Source organism: Manacus candei, unplaced genomic scaffold (assembly GCF_025592945.1).
Source record: "Manacus candei isolate 608988 ecotype Guabito, Panama unplaced genomic scaffold, ASM2559294v1 h1tg000069l, whole genome shotgun sequence".
Classification (NCBI taxonomy): domain Eukaryota; kingdom Metazoa; phylum Chordata; class Aves; order Passeriformes; family Pipridae; genus Manacus; species Manacus candei.
The window spans coordinates 1,503,823-1,523,246 of record NW_026138117.1 but is presented as its reverse complement, the minus strand read 5'-3'; the positions used below and the strand labels follow the sequence as shown (position 1 = coordinate 1,523,246).

At 42.0% G+C, this 19,424-nt stretch overlaps 1 protein-coding gene across 2 annotated transcripts in view; it reads right to left on the bottom strand.

Annotated features, from left to right (window-relative positions):
• The window catches only part of CYFIP1 (cytoplasmic FMR1 interacting protein 1), a 73,961-nt gene extending 55,259 nt beyond the window's left edge, over positions 1–18,702 (bottom strand). For both annotated transcript variants that reach the window (XM_051806900.1, XM_051806899.1), the window contains exons 1-3: positions 18,536–18,702; positions 1,594–1,717; positions 964–1,053 (exon numbers count right to left, since the gene is read on the bottom strand). In XM_051806900.1, coding sequence (XP_051662860.1) covers positions 964–1,053; positions 1,594–1,710 — 207 coding nt within the window. In that variant the 5' untranslated portion in view covers positions 1,711–1,717; positions 18,536–18,702. The remainder of the gene's footprint in view (positions 1–963; positions 1,054–1,593; positions 1,718–18,535) is intronic.
• Positions 18,703–19,424: the final 722 nt, after the last annotated feature.

Here is a 19,424-nt window from a genome sequence, read left to right as displayed (position 1 = left end):
CATCATCATCATCATCCCACTTAAACAACAAGTATTTATCAGATCACTAATCAACAACTGCAACAATTGTGCTTATCTAATGACAAAAATTATCATCTCCCCAGATGAGATTGGTTTTTGTGTTGTTCCTTCTTCCCAAAAATAAAGACACTGTGGTCTATAAGTATAAACAAAAAGGCCAATCTGAGGGGAGAGGGTGATGGGATGGTGTTTATTTTTCTTTTTAAATTTAGGGACTCCAGATGGAATGGTCAAGGATAAAAGAGTCCATGCATGCAGAGCAATATCCTTTATTACATGGCAAAGGAGAGATACAATATCCATGCAATCAAAACAGGCTAAGGAGTCACCAAATAATTTTATAAGTAGGTTGGTGTAAACACACATAATTTGCAGTAGCATGTAACCAGATGCTTTATCTGTCCACTTCACCGTTTGTAAACTGGCCTCTAGAATCACAAGACATATTATTCCTCATTTTCCAAGAATGCCATGAAAAGAGAACAAGTTCAGTACAGACCAGCAGTGGTAGCCTGTAAGTTTTTTTGTATCCCAAAAAAGTTACACCGTCAGCAGAGATGGAATTACTAGCATGAATTCTTACTGTCTATTGTGGAACTGTTAAAACCACAGAACACCTTACACAAAAGAATGCCAATAAACCACTAACATACATAATACTCCTCAGTGAGGAAGCCAACAAAAACCTTTCAACACCATTAAACTGACAGAAATAGTGGAAATTTGGGTGGATGGAAGGTAATTTTTCACTCAAGTTACAGCAGCTAGCTGTCAATAGAACTAACTAACCTCAGAATACTGGGAAAATGCACAATGAAAGCAGGGAACCTTTGAACACCATTGGTTGATTAAGAAGAAAGGTAATTTAAAAAAATTTTAAATACATTGGGGAAAAAAAAGAAAAGCTGCACACTTCTTCATCTTACCAGAACATCTACTCACCATGCTAGAATGGACTGTAGCTTGCTCAATGTATCTTGCAATGCCCGTGACAAATGCATTTCTGTCTTCAAAATTAGTGTTGAAGTTTGGCTGCAGCAAAAGGAAAATACAGAATTAAATCTTTGGTAGCAGCATCATTCCTGTGAAGAAAACCTGAGAGACCCGGCATTGTTGAGCCTGGAGAAGAGGAGGCTCCGGGACACCTTATAGCACCTTCCTGAACCTAAAGGGGGCCTGCAAGAGAGTTGGAGAGGGACTTTTTACAAGGATATGTAGTAATAGAACAAGGGGGAATGGATTCAAACTCAAAGAGAGCAGGTTTAGATTAGATATTAGCAAGAAATTCTTTACTGTGAGGGTGGTGAGGCACTGGAACAGGTTTCCCAGAAAGGTTGTGCAAGTCCCATCCCTAGAATTGTTCAAGGTCAGGCTGGACGGGGCTTTGAGCAACCTGGTCTAGTCGAAGGTGTCTCTGCCCATTCTATGATTCTATGAAAAGAATTTATATATATATATATATATATATTCAATATTAAGATACTTTGGGTTTGGGCAGTTGTTTTTTTTTTTTTGAAAAGCAGGTACTCTTTCCTAACAATGGAGAAACTTTTTCCTGCAGTGACAATATACCTGGTAAAGAAGAGATGATGGTGGGGGTTCAATACACGGTTGCTGATCTGGCAATGGTAATTCTTCCAAGAGATCCACATTGGACAAGGCATCCTCCAGTGTTACTTGAGCAGTCATTTTGCACCTGGTTAGAAAATACATGCATACATACAGATATGTATATGCACATACATATAACTTTGTGTGTGTTACTACATACACAGTAAACATATGAGTAATATGAATAGCAGGGAACCACTTATACTGTGGGAAATGGGAAGTTTCCCTTCAACCACAATGGCAGAGAAATAGTCAAACAGAAACTCAGTCAGTTTTAGTATACAAGTTTAAAAAAGACTTTTGGAACTAACAGTCTCATCCTTACTTTTAGGAGTTGAGAAATGTTTCTCTTCCCCCACTGCTGCACACCAGAAACACACCAAAAATAGAGGAAAGGATGACCTCTAACACTCAGTTTGAGCCAATGTGCTATCAAAATCTTATGCACAACTACTACATCCAGACCATCTTCAGGAGACTAGCCTGTCAAAAGGTGCCAGCAGTCTCCAGTGTTTCATTTCCTAGGACATCTGGATCTGCTTTGGGTAGTTAGTGATAGAGAAGTCCAAAACCCCTCAGGGTCATGGCAATCTCCATACACCTTCAACTGCTGTCACTGCATGGGGTTTTGAACCAAGAACAGCAATGGGAAGAAATCTGGGCAATCTGTGACCAGTGACCATGCACCGGAACAGACTGCCCAGAGAGGCTGTGGAGTTGCCTTCAACGGAGATGTTCAAGAACCATCTGGATGCAATCCTGTGCAATGTGCTCTAGGATGACCCGCTTGAGCAAGGAGGTTGGATCAGATGACCCACTGTGGTCCCTTCCAACCTTATCCACTCTGTGATTCTGTGAAATTCTAGGAAGAAAGTGTGGGGTGGAACAATTTAATCACCCACTTTTGTATAATGATCTACCCATTCTCCTCAGTGGAGTAAAAAAGTTTAAGGTAACACCTCTAATCAAGCTGTTTCTCTTTTTCTGTAGGGCTTTGCAAGTTATTTTCCTTCACTTACCACAGCAAAACCAAGCACTTTGGGTAAAAGGATCAGCTGAGCACTGCCCCTGGCTCTAACCAGGAGGGAAGGAACACTGAAGCACCCATATCCCAGAGGAGCAGGACCCTGCTTGGCATATGTCACCCCCGTGGAACCATGACGTCCCCACATACAGGGAGGGTGCAAGCAGATCCCAGCGCAGATTTAACAAAAGCTCACTGCAAGACAGTTAGCATGGGCTGGCAATGCCACCACTCACTGCACTTTTATTGGCCTGGTAGAAATATCTCCTCACTTCCTCTTGCCTAATTTTAGATTCCTGGGGGAAGGTTCCACTGAAACACCATCTTTACCTTCAAAGAAGGGCTCAGCTGACAAAAAACCAGAACCAAAACCCAAACCAAAGGAAAGGAAACAACCAGAAGTGATTACCTACCTACCTCCAGGGACCAATCCTGTGTCCCAAGCGACTGCTGCAAAGCTAATGTACTCCAGATGGAGAGAGCTCACCAACAGCTTTACAAACAATGAACAGAAAGATCCAGGGGCCTGTTTCTTGAAGCCCTGGCCCAAACCTTGCTTCCAGCCTGAGCATATGAGTTTTTGTTAAAATAACTAAACAAACACCCATATTGTGCAATTCGTGATCCTTGCCAAAAAAAGGATGAAGAACTGGACTGACAGGAGTGCTGGCTGGCATTCCAGCACTAGGATGCTTGCACAACACCTGCCTACACTCAGATCGAGCTCCAATACAGGAGCCACAATTATTCTCAAATTAGAGACCAGCAAAAAACATGGCATCCTCCCTTCCATAAATGAGCACGTGCCAAAAAAAATTCCATGGCTGGGCAAAAGTTCAGTGAGGAGGTCAGACTGAATAGTTTTACCCCAGAGGAAACAGGGAGAAGAAGTCAGAACATCTACAGAAGAGTCTGAGTACCTATACCTACTCTATATATGAGTCTGAGTATCCATAAATTCAAACTTTCGCTAAAAAAAGAAAAGAGCACAACACTTTACATAGGTTACTTTAACTGAGAGGCTCCTTCCAACTTGAAACTTTTCCTCCTCTTAGCCTCTCTGTCAAAGCAGAAACACCCAATTGTGCAGCTGCTCCGGGATGTGCTGGTGGTGGGACCAATAGGCACATAGCCCTCTCTCCCACTGGACAGGCAAATGGCCACAAAGCATTGGTTCCAAGAAAGCACAACATGCTCCAAAACCCATAGCAAAAAATGTCTGGCCATTCTACACCAAAAATTACTGCACTTATCTGTGTACAGGGGAACTGCCATTGAAACCAAGGAAAGTATCAACACCCTTTCCTCAATCCACACATCTTCCTTCTCCTAAAACGTGGTCCATCAATGACTCAGGCCCCTGCTGCAGAACAGCGTCAGGCATTCACAAATGTTTCCTCAGCACTACAAGCAAATATTCTGAAGATGTGGCCCTTAATCCCCATACATCCTATTTCAGAAAGCATACCTGCACACTTTTGGTCTCAATATTTACAATTGTGATCCTCCAGCATCAGCTTTCTATGTTCAGACTACCTGTGGAATTTTTTTTAAATACTTGAAAAATAATTTAAAAATGGAAATCAAAGTCCCAGCTGACTTACACTGCCATGTAATTAATAGCACAACTCTGGGAATGACTCACTATCAGACCAGAGGCCCAACCAAGAAACAAAAGCTTCCTGCTGTCCTCTGGGTTGTGAAAAGAAATACGGGAAGGTACATTTTTCCAAGCCCTTCAGCATGATTTCCCAAAGACAGATCAGCATTTTTCAAACCAGGAACACATAAACCATTGGACACAAATGTTACAATGCAGTTACAAACATCTTCTTGTTTTGAGGTTGCTTGCTGACAGCTCCACTTTGCAATTTTGCCAAAGGTATCCACACATCTGGTGTTTCCTTGGCCAAGTGCAATGCTCCTGTTCTTCTAGCCCTTGTACTCTGTACCTAGCAAGACATGAAAGAGGAAGCAGCTCCTTCCCACCCATCTTTGACACTTTTGCAAACTTTTGGTATCTTTGTACTATGACCCATCATTACAACAATAAAGTCAGAATGCACTCCAAGAACACAATTTCTTGGTCGTACACAACTTAATTAAAAAACATTCAATATCTGAAATCCTCCCTTCAGGAGAGAGAATCACACAGATCAGCAACCTGTCTTGCTAAATTTTGGTGTTAGATGAGCAGAGTCAGCTTTCTAAGCAGGAGAGAGCAACATCTGTGCTTTTTCTCAGTTCCTTTTTTTGGATTTCAAAGCAAAAAAATCCCTGTTCTGAATAAGCTTCAGCCTTACAGTGCCAAGTCCCACCATGTCTAAGGATCAGAGGTATCAGTCTCAGGGTTTTTGGGAAAACTTTAAGTATGTTAGTGGAAGTATGCTAAATTCAGATATCCTTCTTTTTCTTCAGTTCTGAAGGAGATAAGCACCAGGTGGGCCTGACCTGCTCAGAAGACCTTGTGAAGAAGCTCACTGAGCTGCCTCTGTCACACTTTGAGAAAAATCCAGCCAAAAAAAGGCAACTGATCTTCAAGCTGGAGAAAAATCCAGCCAAAAAAAGGCAACTGATCTTGAAGCTCCTCCAGCATTATTTACATTTTAATTTAACTTTCAGAACTGGATTATTATTGAAACATATTCACAAAAAAAGAGTTGCCAATCTTTTTTAAATGTCCTAATTCTGTACTGTTGCTCTCAGCCATGCAACTGTGTGGTAAGCAGCGCCCTGCTCACAACATTGCTTTGGTATTTAGAGGAGATGATTGTCAGTAGAGACACCATTTCCACATCTCCATCCTTACAGAATGTCAAAGCCTTTGCAGAAGATCTATATTCTTAATTCCAAGTATATCAGAAAACAGACAGCATGCATCTCCCAGCCCTGCTCTTTTGGGTTTCTTGAAGTTTCAGATTATCTGGAAGAAAATATGAACAGGAACAAATTAAGGAGAAAAGTGTTTTGGACCAAAAAAAATACAGAACTAACCAGAAGAAATAATAAAAAATGCAGAAGGTAAGGACTGACAAAGGAGAGAATAGAGAAGAGAGCATTAAATTCAAAATCACTGGGAGAGAGAGGACTACTGTAACACTATTCTGCTCTCGAGCTTAAAGGTAAAAAAAAATCCCCCGAATTCTAGAGAGTTAGGTAGCTATATGAAGAAGGTTTTAAGTTTTCTTTCAGTGAAAGAGTTAAGCAGGACAGATTATTTACTAAAGAAATGATCAAAACACAAGTCAGGCACTCAGTCTATAAATAGCTAAAACAGGAAAAAATACGCTTATGATACGAGATAGTTCTTACACATGTTCAGCAACGGTGCACACAGTCCAACAGATGTAACTTGTAGCCAGCAACCAAATTAAAAAATAAATAAATATGGGTAAAGCAAATGAACTTAAGTAACTGTAGCCTTATTGAGACCTTGTTATAAGTGCAGAAATCACCACACAGTTGTGTGTAAAGTTCCTCTTTAGCCTTTGGCCAAGACTTCTCCAGAAATGTCCTCTAATCATCTTAAGAATCTATCCAGCTGAGCTTTAAAAGGACACTGATTCCCAGTATAAAAGTTCAACGTCAGATAACTGGGTTTGATGATATCTACTTACTGGTGAAAAATAAAGCCCTTCACCACAAAAATTATCAGAAGCAACTTTATGGCTGTGTTAGACAAGATCGGGAGATGATGAGGATGCTATAATGTTATCACAAAACATTTTAAAGAAAGCAAAAGATATAAAGCAATAGGTATATTGAGTATCTTGAAAACATACAGGGAAAGAATGGGAAATAAGTCCTTGGAGAGTACACATACATGTGTATTAAGATTGTCAAGTGAACATTCCCACAGAAATCAGAAAAACAGTATAATTCAGTCCTTTAGTTATAAAAAAAAAAGGTAGAGAATATCATACTACAGTGAAAGCAACTTTTCTTCAGAAGATAAAGACACAGCAAGCAGAGGCATTTACTTCATAGCAATCCTTGCTTTACTTTTTGGAAATAGGACTAATAAAGTTAAACTTCCCTCAAATAAACAAAAATAATTAAAATCTAAATCCCATTGCTGACAGGCATTCTTTTCCTTTGCATCACTCACTCAACGGTTTGACACCCCGAGATCACCTAAGCACCCTCACCCTGAAATCTTTTAAGGATTTATCCTCACATGACCATCAGAGTGGTAAGACAGTAGTCTTCCCACTTGAAACATGGTGGATTGCAGCAGGGAACAATCTGGAGACAGATTTCCAGGTGGTTTTTGCTGTCAGCTTCTTACAGCACATCTTTTGCCATACTGCTGCATACTGGAAAGATCTAGAGATGGACGCAACTGCATCTATTCCTATCACATGCTCATCTGATGCTCTGAAAGTTGAACTTCCCTGGGAAATGAAAGAAGGGTTTTGCTGATTCAAGATCTGAGGAGTGAGCAGTCAATGCTATGGATGATACCTCTCCCCAACACCAATATCACACACGGATGTGCAGCACCCAGGGCTGATAAGGTTCATCTCATTTAGGTAACAGCTCAGCTGTTCAGGGACAATGATTTTCTTCTATCATTAACCTCCAACAAAAATAAAAGTATAAAAGAGACAATGTCATAGAGCAGTACACTTTCTTCAGCTTAACTTCAGCTGAATTACCAGAATGTCCCTAACAGTCTGAGAGCAAAATAAGCATCTTTGTTCAGCTGAGTCCTTTCGCTGCCCTGGCATGAAGTGCTGCAGCAAGCTAGTAGGGAGAGATGAAAAAAGCAATGGATGAAATAACTTTCCTTGAATCATTCATCCCAATTTTCTCATTGACTGAAAAAGGGTGTTGAAAACCGAGGCATGTCCCATCTGCTCCTGAATGAATATCCCCACGGCAGTGAGAGCACAGCACACACCTCAGAAAAAAGAAAAACAACAAACCAAAACAAAAATAAAAACAAAAATAAGAAATTCTCCAAAGCTTTTTCTTTCCGTCATTTAACCACAAGCTCCAAGAAAACTCAGACTTTAAATGAAGCATGAATCCATTCAAAATGCAGATAGTTACACTTCAAACAGCTTGAAACAGTTCAGGAAAAACACATCATATCACCATCACAACTGTAGGGCAAGTTCCCACCACTCGAGAGGAGAGTTTGGGGCCTCCAGTCCCAAAGGGCTGAATCAGCAGTTCTGGGCCACAGCTGGCAGCCAGGGGCCACACACCACACTCTGAGCTGGGATCAGCAAAGCCTGGCCTGCTCCAGCACAGTCTCTCTCTCTTTCCCCATTGTGGAAGAAGTTACCACAGCACGTTCAGCCACGTGTTCCTGCAATTGCCCAAGTGGGGCAAGCAAATGTGCTGCAGCACACCCCACCTCCCACTGCACCCAGTAAAATGTGAGCTCTAGAAACCAGCCTACATCCAAACACCAATATAACACATGTAAATATTAGCTTGAGAACACAGCCCAAGAAAGCAGAGGGTCTGGGGACATTCGAGGAATTGGTTTTGGTAGGAGTATGCTCTACGTAATCCAAAAGGATCTCGAATGCTGAAATTTTAAGTGGAAAAAATTATTTCATATAAAAAAATGGGGAAGGATCATGCCAAAGAGTGAGATAATTAAGGTGGAGTTTCAATGATTAACAAAAAATTGCTGGATTACAGAAATTTTAGAATATTTTCTGACTTTGCAGATGAGAACAGTGTTTCATTTGACTGAAAAATTATGTTGGGAAGGGATGCCCTATACCTATTTGCAAACCACTGGTCACATTTTGCTTTTAAACAGACACATTTTATCTACAACTGCTTGTACATGTTCCCAGGTTCAAAATAAGACAAAGGGGAAGCATGTCTGCACTTCAAACAGCACTTCCTTCGACATTGCCTCTCTTCTTTCCTAAGTCTGAGAAAGCATCTTTGAATTTTAAATTAAAACACAGTCTCAAGACTGGCATGGATACTGAAGAGTGCAATTGTTGTGCAATCCATTAACTGAAATATGTATCCATATGATTTGTTCTGCCTTTTAAAAACAGGCATAAATAAATAAATAAATAAATAAACAAATAAATAAATCTTACCCTACTTAAGAGGACAGAATTCTATGAAGAAAATCAGGAAAATTTTATGCACAGCAGTTAAAGAGGAAGAAGAGAAGAATATAATTTTAAAAAGGAGAAACAAAGGTATTCCACAGTCCATGCATTGAAGGAAAGAAATTCAAATGGAGATATATTTAAAAAGATGATTGAATGGTCTGCTGAATTGGGGTTTATGAGACCAACCCCAGTAAACTCCATGGAAACTAATGACAACATTCCCACAAGAATAGAATTGGTTTGCATGGCAGCACAATTTAAGTTTTATCCCTATAGCAACACAACATTTTCAGGTTTCTTCTGTCCCATTATCTCATTCTCCTATGCTACTGGCTTGCAGAAAACCAATTAAATCATTTTTCTATTAAGAAAATTTGATTCAATATTCTGTGTAATGTTTCTGCTCAAGTTAAACCATGAGACTCCAGTCACAAAGGGCCCTTGTAAAGGGAAGAACTAACAAAAGGATCAGATTTCTTCTTCCAAGAACAGCATAGTAATTACTCTAATATTAAATTTTATTTCAAACCTCCAAGATGTCCCTCAAAAATTCCCTTTTAGTTCTATTTTAATTAAATTTCAAACACCTTGGCTGTTCAACTGCTTACCTATCAATTCAGAGTGAGTAGAAAACATTTTAACAGCATGATAACTGAAGTGCTTCAGAGAACACCAACACACTGGACCTCTGTTTAAATGCTCTTTTTCTGTGCTCTGGACAGCACAATCTGCCTTTTTGCCAAATGGATCGGCCTAAGATGTTCCTTTTGGGACTGGAGCTCCTTTTCGTTCCTAAGCAACAGATTTGCATAAGCTGAAGGAGCAAAGAAAAATGCTTTCCACATCATTTATTGGCCTGCCTGATTAAAGTAAAAGACAGAAGAAAGCAAACAGCAGCTGACAGTCCTTTGTGCAACAGCTTTGACATACTGTTAAGCTTTCAGAAACACGTCTGTGATTGGAATAAAAAAAAAAAAAGGCTCAATAGGTGAAAAAGGGAAAACAAAAATTCCAGCACTGAATTATCACAACTCAACATCACAGTCCCAGAAGAACGGCCACATAATGGAATCAATTAATTTAGTATTAGACTCCTACAGGGTGGTGTGGCTCACGTCAACTGTTTTGCCTTGCCATTGGATGGGTGCAGGGAAGAAAGTAGGCTTCCAAAAGCGGGCACAGACTGGAGGGAAAGCATGAGGCTAATACTGAGGAAGTTTTCCTTTTTTTTTTTTGTAGAAAATCTCAACTTCCCAAAAAGCTGTTTGTGTTCAGTCATGTGTGAATTTTTCATGTGACCCACATTACTACCTGTCCAGCTTCTGTCCCCTGCAGGGAAAGATCACAACAAGCAATCCCATCTCTTTGCACAAGCAATACCTTCACTATGACTGTGCAAACAAAGTCCAAGCACTCAGTGATACACCAGTCTTGTCACCTGGAAAAGTGAATTCTGAGCAGTGTCAGTGACCAACAGCAGCACCATTTATGCAACCTAAAAGCCATGCTTTAATGAGTCAGTACTGTTCCTCCCTCCCACCCACATGATAACCAAGGTCAGGAGGACACTGCTGTAACAATGCTGTCACATAGCTGAAAGGGCTTGCAGACACACTGACCACCAGGACTCAGATGACAATCGGTTACGCTTGTCAAGTAACTACAGCCATTCCCTTCTAACGTCCTGGATGAATCCAAGCACCTTTCCAATAACAGGAAGGTCTGACACTCTACTATCATCTCAATAGGTTATGAATGGGGAGCCTCAGGCTCTTCAGACAAAGCCTGTATCAAGACTAGTGAGTCATGTAAGGACAGAATTGCCTTTTCTGATGCTTATCACCAGGTGTAGGTCTGCTAGCTTCTCCTTTTTACAGCATCAATAAGACAACTCTCCCACAAGCAGAGAAAATAATGCAACCCTAGCACTCCCGTATCATAGCACAAGGCTGGAGTCACTGTGTCTTTGCTAGCAAGTCATCACAAGGCTGAGTTTATTTTTCCCTGCTGTTTTAGCAGCCAGCAGGAGCACACAGATGAGCATATATTAATTCTACAGCAGCAGCATCTGCACAATGCAGCAAGTAATGACCAGGTATGTTGAAGGGCAGCCAGGCCAGTACTGTGCACCTGCAGCATCATTCCACATCCTGAAGCTTTGGAGGAAAGATGAAACTTGCTGATGTTAAAATATAGGGTCAAATGCTATCCCTATGTAGGAATCTCAAACACAAAATGTACACACCAAAAATGAGAACCTACTCGAGAATCCATTATGATGGTATGGGAGAGGTCCAAGTCTCTAAAATTTGCTCCAAAGGTATCCCACTCACATGAATAAGGAGGCAGGGCCTGTCACTGCAGCTTACTCTGCAGCATGCAACCCCCTCTGCAGCAGCACTTGTGCTACAAGAATTCAGAGGTGTTTTGCTTGGTTTGCTTTATCTGTGTACCTAAGTCTGACGTTTAAGATAAAAGTCACAAATAAAAAAATAAAATTCTAATGTTGGTGGGGCTAGACGGATGAGGGGATTTCTGCTGATTTACTAATTAATTCTTACAGAGCTGAGTTAGTTCTGAGTGAACTAATTAAACTTATGGACAAAATGAACCTCCTTCTGCAATATTTGGTCTCTCTTCAGGCTGAAATGAAGTTAAAGATTTAAGCACTGTCATTATAGATTAGGTGTGCTGAGATCCATTTTGCTACACTTACTTGCTTCACCCTCTTAATATTGATATTAAATCTTTGAGTTGCACCATTTCATCTTATTTCTTCTTGACTAACTCACTCTCCTTCTCTTTTTTGTGTTCTTTTCCTCTCACCCAGTTCACTCCTCCCCTCCCCTGTTTAATCTCTTCTCTTGGCTTCCAGTTTTGCTGTGCTGCTATCTCCTGCAGCTGTCCTCAATGAGCATTTCTTCCATACTTCTGTTCCTGGTTGTTCCTGCTGCTGCATGGGTGTGTTAGGAAGCAATGCTGCACAGCAGTGCTTTGGGGAAGGCTGAAGTTTAGCACAGAAGCCAAGCACTGAAGCACAGCCCTTACAGCATGTTCAGCAGTTGTGAAAAGCTCTCTCATTTCTTAGCAAAGATAACACTGCCCATGTAAACAGCCTGCAAAGAACGAGAAAGGAAGTGACAAGAGCAATAACCACCCCATAAAAGAGAGAAGAAGCACGTGCACATGGAATTAGGCTGGCATGGCTCAGACACAGCACCTTTCATCCTGCAGGAAGACTTCTGTCACAGATTGTGGGTTTGGTTGGTTGCTCTTTGTATGTTGTGTAAAGGGAGTGCTGTTACTTTAATCAAAAAGGGCACAGCTGTGAATGGTGGCTGTCATGTTAGGTAAGAGAGATGAGCCACAAAGATAGGAAGGCAAAGGTCTGCAGTCTTTAGATTTCAATCTAAGCAACATCACAGCCCCTCAGCCTTAGACAAACTGTTTATTTAAAATCATAGAATGGCTTCAGTTGGAAGAGACTCTCTTCCTTAGCTCAGTTACAGAGAGGGTTGTAAGTTAGTCTTACAGCTTCTCAGACGAGTCTGTTTGGCAACACCCCCACCTTTGGGAAGGACACCCACTGCATCACTGCTGAGGGCAGCTGTCCATGCAGGGGCAGCTCCGTAAGTCTCCCATTCCACAGTGCCTCCACATTATGCATCCAGCTCCGTCTTACAGCACGTGCCCCCCAATGACACAGCAGGCGTTAATTATATCCAGTGGGGTTTTTTTTTAAATGCAAGCCTACAGCTGAAGCTCTGGCTTCAGCATTGCCTTATTTTGACTTTAAAAAGTGAACAAAGGCCGAAATAAAAATTACTGTTTAAAACATGGGCTGTCTGCTGTCATTCTCACTCCTTTCCTCTGCCTGTAAGTACTTGGTAAATACAACTCTCTCCACTTTCAGTTAAAAAAAATTACATGGCTTTATCTGAAAAATAAGCTGGAAGATATTTTAGGTGAATTTGTATTCTCTATGCTTAAAAGTAGCTTTTCTTTAACATCCAAATCACTAAAAGTATAATGTAGAATTTTCCAAAAGTGTAGTATTAAAAAAAAAGAAAAAAAAAAGAAAAACACAACAGGCTTCAGAAACTGTTTTAAAAAATGTATCACTGTGTGCATTTCTGTGAGGTGAGTTTGAATCAGACAAGAAGCAAATAATGATTTAATAATTTCCTTAAAAAAATAAAGGAAATATTGCAGGAGAGGGTAGAAGGAAAAACAGAAATAAGTAAATAGCTTTTAGTTCTTAAGCTCTCTTTTTTCTCCAAAAGAGCATATAATCTGTAACATTTTATACAAGAAAATAAGCTGTTTCAGTGAAAATTAATCCAAAGCTTTACTTCTGATATCACCTGATAGGCATCCACATCTATCTTGAGCTATGTGTCATGACAGTTTGCCTGAACTTCACATTCAGAACGTATAATTCAGTGTACTCCCCTTATTGATTTTATGTCACTGAACCCACTCAAAACAGTTAGAGTTATACTGAAAGAAGACTATAAATAAGTTCAGGTCAACAGCATTTTTAGTTCCTGCCAATACTGTCCACATCTGTATCAGAATTAAAGTTTTTTAAAGTGATGTACAGCACTACTGTATTTTTATCTAAATCCCAGAAATCTCTTCTACACCTGCAGTACATAAAGCAAGCATCTCCAAAAATATCTTGTACCATTTGCACACCTGGAATCACTACTTAGCATGTCAGTTCTTAAGATTTGTGCCCTAACATAAACCCACAGTACTAGTTTTTAAATCTGATTATTTGTTTCTAAGACTAAAAACACCATTTCATTTTTTTCTTTTACTTAGTAATATATTCTATATTAATTCATAAGAATATTACTGAGACTCAACTCTGTTAATCATTTGTAGAGAGTGTCATCTAGTAAGCAGAAGTCTATAAACTGCCTGAATACTAAGATGCTTTTCAGTGCAAAGGAAGGGGAATGGCATTTGTTTTCTCTAAATGAGCAACTATTGTCTCTAAAAAGTTTCTTGGTCATCCTACTACCTCCTAACCAACATTCCTTGAAAGCAGACCTGCAGAAACCAGCCATGTGAGAGGCTTGGTGAGACTCGCCCTGTTAAACTGAGAAAATCTCCCAACATCTGGTTCAAGCAAGGAGAAATCATACAACTTTACTCCATGAGTAACTGCTTGGTAAACCAGGAGCACTCACGAACCAGGGAAAGGACAGCACCACAGACTGTTGCCCTGGCATTTACCTCTAGTGAAAGCAAGAACAGCAGTGCCAATTCCTCACATGTTACCCGATTATTTGAAATAAGAAAAGCTTTATTAAAGTCAACAGGTAGAATGTTCCCTCTTGTGGAGAACACTCACTTTCAGTTGTGCCTATGCCAGAGCAGCTGTCCCAGCAACGCACACACACAGAATCACAGACCAACCACACAACTGAAGGACCTCCACATTCGCCTTTACTTCTCTCTCGTCATTGAGTTTCATGGGAACCTCACAGCATAACTCAGAGGGTTGCAAATCCACATTTGGCAGACCACAGCTGGATATGTCCCACACAGGAGGTGCCCAGAAAGCAGGTCATTTAGCTGTGAAGGGATTCCCAGCCCAAGAGCCCTCTCTGAGCTCATCATGCCATTAGATTGATGCCCTGCTGCGGTCCCTGCCAGCAGGAGCAGAGGTCTGGCAGAATGAAACAGCTACAGAAGATGTGGAGAAGCGATATGGCACAGGGACCACCACCATCTATCAGCTAGGAAGGACTGGAGAGATGGGCTCTGTTTCCAACACGCCCAGCCAGATCTGCTCTCAACCTTAAATCACCTCTCCCACCATGGTCTTTATGTAGAAAGGCTACATAGCTATAAATTCATGTGCCATCTTGCTGACAGTCAGCTTGAGGGAAGGGGCATTTCTGCTGAAATGGCAAATGCCTGACAATTATTTGTGCCATACTTTACCACAAGTCTGCTTTTTACAGTTAAAAGTCTAAGACTGTCACTTTTCTCACAAAACTGAACTGTGTGAAGACAGGAATTTCCCCCCAAATGCACACATTTATGAGTGCACATATATTTATAGACATAACAGAGGTAAAGATGAAACAGTGCATATTGAAAGAGAAAATCTTCTAAGTCTTATGAAGAAAACAAGCTTCAGGATTTTTGCCAGTGTGTTTACAAAAGATAAGGAGCTACCCAAAAGATCTTACATTTTTGGTGCCAAGAGCTAGAAAGATTATCTGCTATTTTGCACCCTCTGTATTACTATAGCAAGTCTCATCAATGCATCATACATTAATTTTATCACTAGAAAGGCAGTGATGTGGATTAATGGAATTACACTTAAACAAAGCAGATCAATACGCACTCTGTTATCAGTATTACACAGCAAAGCGTGCCCCCAAGCCCTACAAACACAAGCTTCTAAGGGCAGATGTGCAGTAGAGAATCCTGATGTCTGTAGCTTAAAACATAAAGCACTAAGTTCCCAGGTTTTGTAGGTATAAAGTCATATTTCACAATGTTGAAATGTCCTTCTTTCATGTTACTGTCTCAGTTCTGCCCACATGCACAAGACTGACAAATACAGGGGGCTTTGATTTGTTGTGTATTCAAATAACAATGTAGTCAAAAAGTAACAAAACGTCCTTTAAGAATAAGGTCTGTCAGAGGCCACTCGTAACATGTTCTAAATATCAATTGTTTCCAAATCTGTTACATTTACTACTCTCTGTCTTCATCCCTGAGAACATGTTCACAGGGAAGCCCTGTTTAAATGAATTACATTCCCAGGCACAGGGATGGATCCACCCGAACCACTTCACTGGTCATTCACGCTTGGGTTGTGCCAAGCTCCCGAAGCATCCCTAGGTAAACAAGCACTTAATTTGGTTCAAGCATAATTGCTTATTAAGTTGGGGCTTGCCATAGTAACTGCAGCTATTTAAAAATATATAAACAATAGAAATTTAGAAACTCACAGAGTCACTGTTTCAAGAGCAGCAAAGTCAATCACACAGATGACTTCCAATTCACCAGGGTAAAACCTGCTGCCCAACATTCAAGTTTACTTTACAGCAAAGGAACCACTTCAAGGACTTGCCCTGAGAACACAGAGTAACAACTGTAAAATGAAACCCTCTTGATGTGCACATAAATAGGTGTGGAAATTATACTAAAATTAAATTTCTCTTCTATAGCATTGCAAGAAATGCAAGCAGCTTTCAGACCAGAGGATGAATAAAATCAAATCCACAAAAAAGAACTTTGTGGGGATTTTTTGTTCCATCTTTTTGTTACAACCTTGCAGCTCAATTCCAACCACCCTGAATTTTCCACGTCACCTCGAATATCTTGGAAATCTTTGAGAAACAAAATTAAAAATAAAACAATCAGATGATTCTGACAAGAGTTATGATAAAATTTTAAAATCTACTCATGGGAACAAGCCACCTTCCAAGACAACTCTCTCACATCATGAATAAACAAGGTACTAGCCAAAACTTAAGGAGTATATCAGACAACATCTAACGTAAAACATGTAGCTGGAACAGATATCTCTTAATTATTTAATTACACTATAAAGTCTGTATAACCAATCAAGAGAATTTGTTGGTTTAAGCACAATGGACAATTTCCATCTACGGCAAGCTGAAGAAACAAGAGTTTTGTTAATGAATGTGTTGGATATTACAGGTACATCACTAAGGGTCTACCAGCTTTTTTTGCAAGTCACACATTCAGGAGTTAAGAACTGAAAAGTCTGGATTGTTTGGGGAACACTCCCTTTCTTGTAACAGAGATTTTTTTTTTTTTTAAACAACTTTGGTAATTCAGCTCCAGTTTAAATATTGTGGCACCTATTAAGATAGAAATTTTAAGCTAACAGAGCTGACCACATTCCAAACACCACTCCGCTCTCCCCATCAGAACCCTCAAGAGAAACTGATAAACCCAAGACCTGTAAGGAAAACAAAGCCTTACCCATCTTCAGCAGGGCAGTTGGGGGGGAGGGCAGAGCTGGAAGTATTTGGGTATTTTTCTAAGACTCTGAGAGGTTTATTCTCAAAATAAATAAATTAGGTGTGACAATCTGAAAACCAAAACATATTAGAGATATTTCACCAACTGCATAGTCCCTATTAAAAAAACCCATAAAATTCTAAACTGCTGCAAAGAAAAACTGCTGTACATTTTCTAGAGAGCAAGCTTAGATGATATTGGGACTAAGTCTTCCTGCTATACCCCAATGCTGTACAGACTGCTTCCTCCTCCTCCTTCCTGGCTGCTACAGAGACAACTGGCTGCCTGCACCAGCCAGACTTCACAGACCCGGTTGCCTGGGAAAGCTTAAAGAGCCTTTTACACTAGATCAAGAGAAACTGTGTGTTTACAAATGTAAAAAAAAAAAAAAGATTTTTCAAGGTAAAAAGTGGAATTTAAATGAAGTCAAGAATCAGAACTTTAGTAAGGACTAGCAAAACATTTTCTAGCATATAGCTCAGATATTCTCTGTCTGAGCAAAAAACAGTTTAAGTACAAGTAATATAAACATAATTCAGAGATTGCAGAATTGCAGTATAGTATTATTAGAAATTCCACTTTGAAAAACACACTAACCAACAACACTGCATGTGTATGTGTTCAGTAAGCTTATTAAAATAAAGTTATGCCAAATAAGTAACTGGAATGTAATAAGGACTGGAGTCACTCATTAGCCTAGGCTTTCCATTTCCCACAGTTTACAGCAAAGCCTGGCATGACCTTCTAATTAAGAAGAAATTCCTCCAGCTAGCTTTCCTTCCCCTTCAATAACGCGCACTCTCCAGCCAGCACTTCAGGCAGACTGGCTACATCCCACAAACACTACTTCCTCCCAACAGCCTTCCCGGCACAAACACCTATTTACATGTCTGAATGCTACTCCAACCTGTCATCAAACGGCGCGGGAATAAAAATCAAGGCAATAAGAGCCTACTGAAAGGCAAGAACTATTAGCAGAGATGTTGATGAACTACAGGAATGCTCACGCAGATGAAGTGCGTGTCTGTCTTTGCTCATCAGAGGGGAGAGATGAAGTACCAGACCATCCATCTGGGGATTTTCCAGCTTACATTGCTGCTTTCACTACAGCATAGTTACTTTAACTCGATAAATTTCAACTTCCTCACGAGGAAGTTATTCCATGTCCTTAGACAGGCACTATAGATCACCTCCTTCCTCTGAAGAGCGGGATGAACTCGCACAGGGCTTTCTACTTTTATTTCCCCCCCCCCCCAACCCGCTCCAGGACAGCCTAGGAAGCACAACTCCGACCATCTTTGTGTTACAGACAGAAGGGCTACGCGTGAGAGAGAACAAGACAAACCTTACACCCAAAAAACAAACCCAGAAATGGCTTTTAGGCGAGCACCCGCGAGGGTCCCCTCCTGAGGAGGGCTCTGCCCGCTGCCCTCAGTGCCGGCCGAGCCTCCGCACGACCCTCCCCGCCGCGCCCCCGAAGCGCCGCCCGGCCCCGCCCGAGCAGCGGGATCGCCCGCGGCGGCACCGGCACCTCCCGGCCGGCGGGGAGCACCGAATACCGAGCGGGGGGGGATAAATAACCCGAAATACACGCAAGGGACTCGCGGCCACCAGCGAGAGGGGGCGCGGCGCCGCCCGGCCCCGCAGGCGAATCGCCCATGCTCGGGGAGGGGGTGAAGCCGTCCCGGTCCCGCGGCGGCAGAGGAGCGACACCCCCAGCTCGGCGGGCGGGCCGCTCCCGGCCCCGGCAAGCGCTGCTCACCCGCTCGCCGCCGGCTCCCGGGAACGGCGCTGCCCGGCGGCGGGAGGGGCCCGTCTGTCCGCCCGCCCGGGGGCTCCGCTCGGCCCAGCCGCCGCCGAGGGTCGCGCCGGCCCGGCGGCTCCGCTCCTGGGCCGCGCCCAGCAGGGAGTTTCCTGTCTGAGTCACTTCAACCGGGAGTTGCGCAGGGAAACACCCTTCCTGCCGCTCCAGCTCCTCCTCCTCCCGCCTCATCCCAAACCTGCCGCCCCTTCCCGCCCCCGGCAGGCTCCGGCTTCGGCTCCTCCTCCTCCTCCTGCCGGGAAGCCGGGAGTAATCCCAGGAATGCCGCAGGCGGCAGAGCTGCGTCCTGGACTGCCCCTTTGCTTTTCATGAAAGCGACGTTTTCTGTGCCCTACGCACCGGGAAATCTGTCACTAAGAACACAAAACCACGCCCAGGAGGACAGCGACCCCTCGTACTCGTAAACAAACCCGCCCCCAGCACCGCCCTGGCACCACCGTAGGGAAACCAGCGCCCCGAGGGCACCGGGGGCGGCAGGACAGGGCACTGGGTCTTTTTTCCCCGCTTCATAATTTTGGCAGTGTGGCGAAGAAAAGAGACCAGCAGTAAGGATGAAAGACCTAACCTTAAAGAACCAAAGTGGATCCCGTGGGAAACCCCTTTAAATGTCCTGCAAAGGGTGCTCATACCTGTGGGTTTTATATCCAAAATAACCACACTTTGTTAAGATCAAAACCATAAAAAACTAGGCTGTTTGCTACTGTCTGTTGACAACCTCCCACTTTTCATCATCATGGCTGGGCTTTGCGAATGAACATTTGGGAAGGGCTCTACCCACATTTGCTACAAGCTCGCTGGTGGCTAAAAAGGCCAATGCGAGATAGACAAG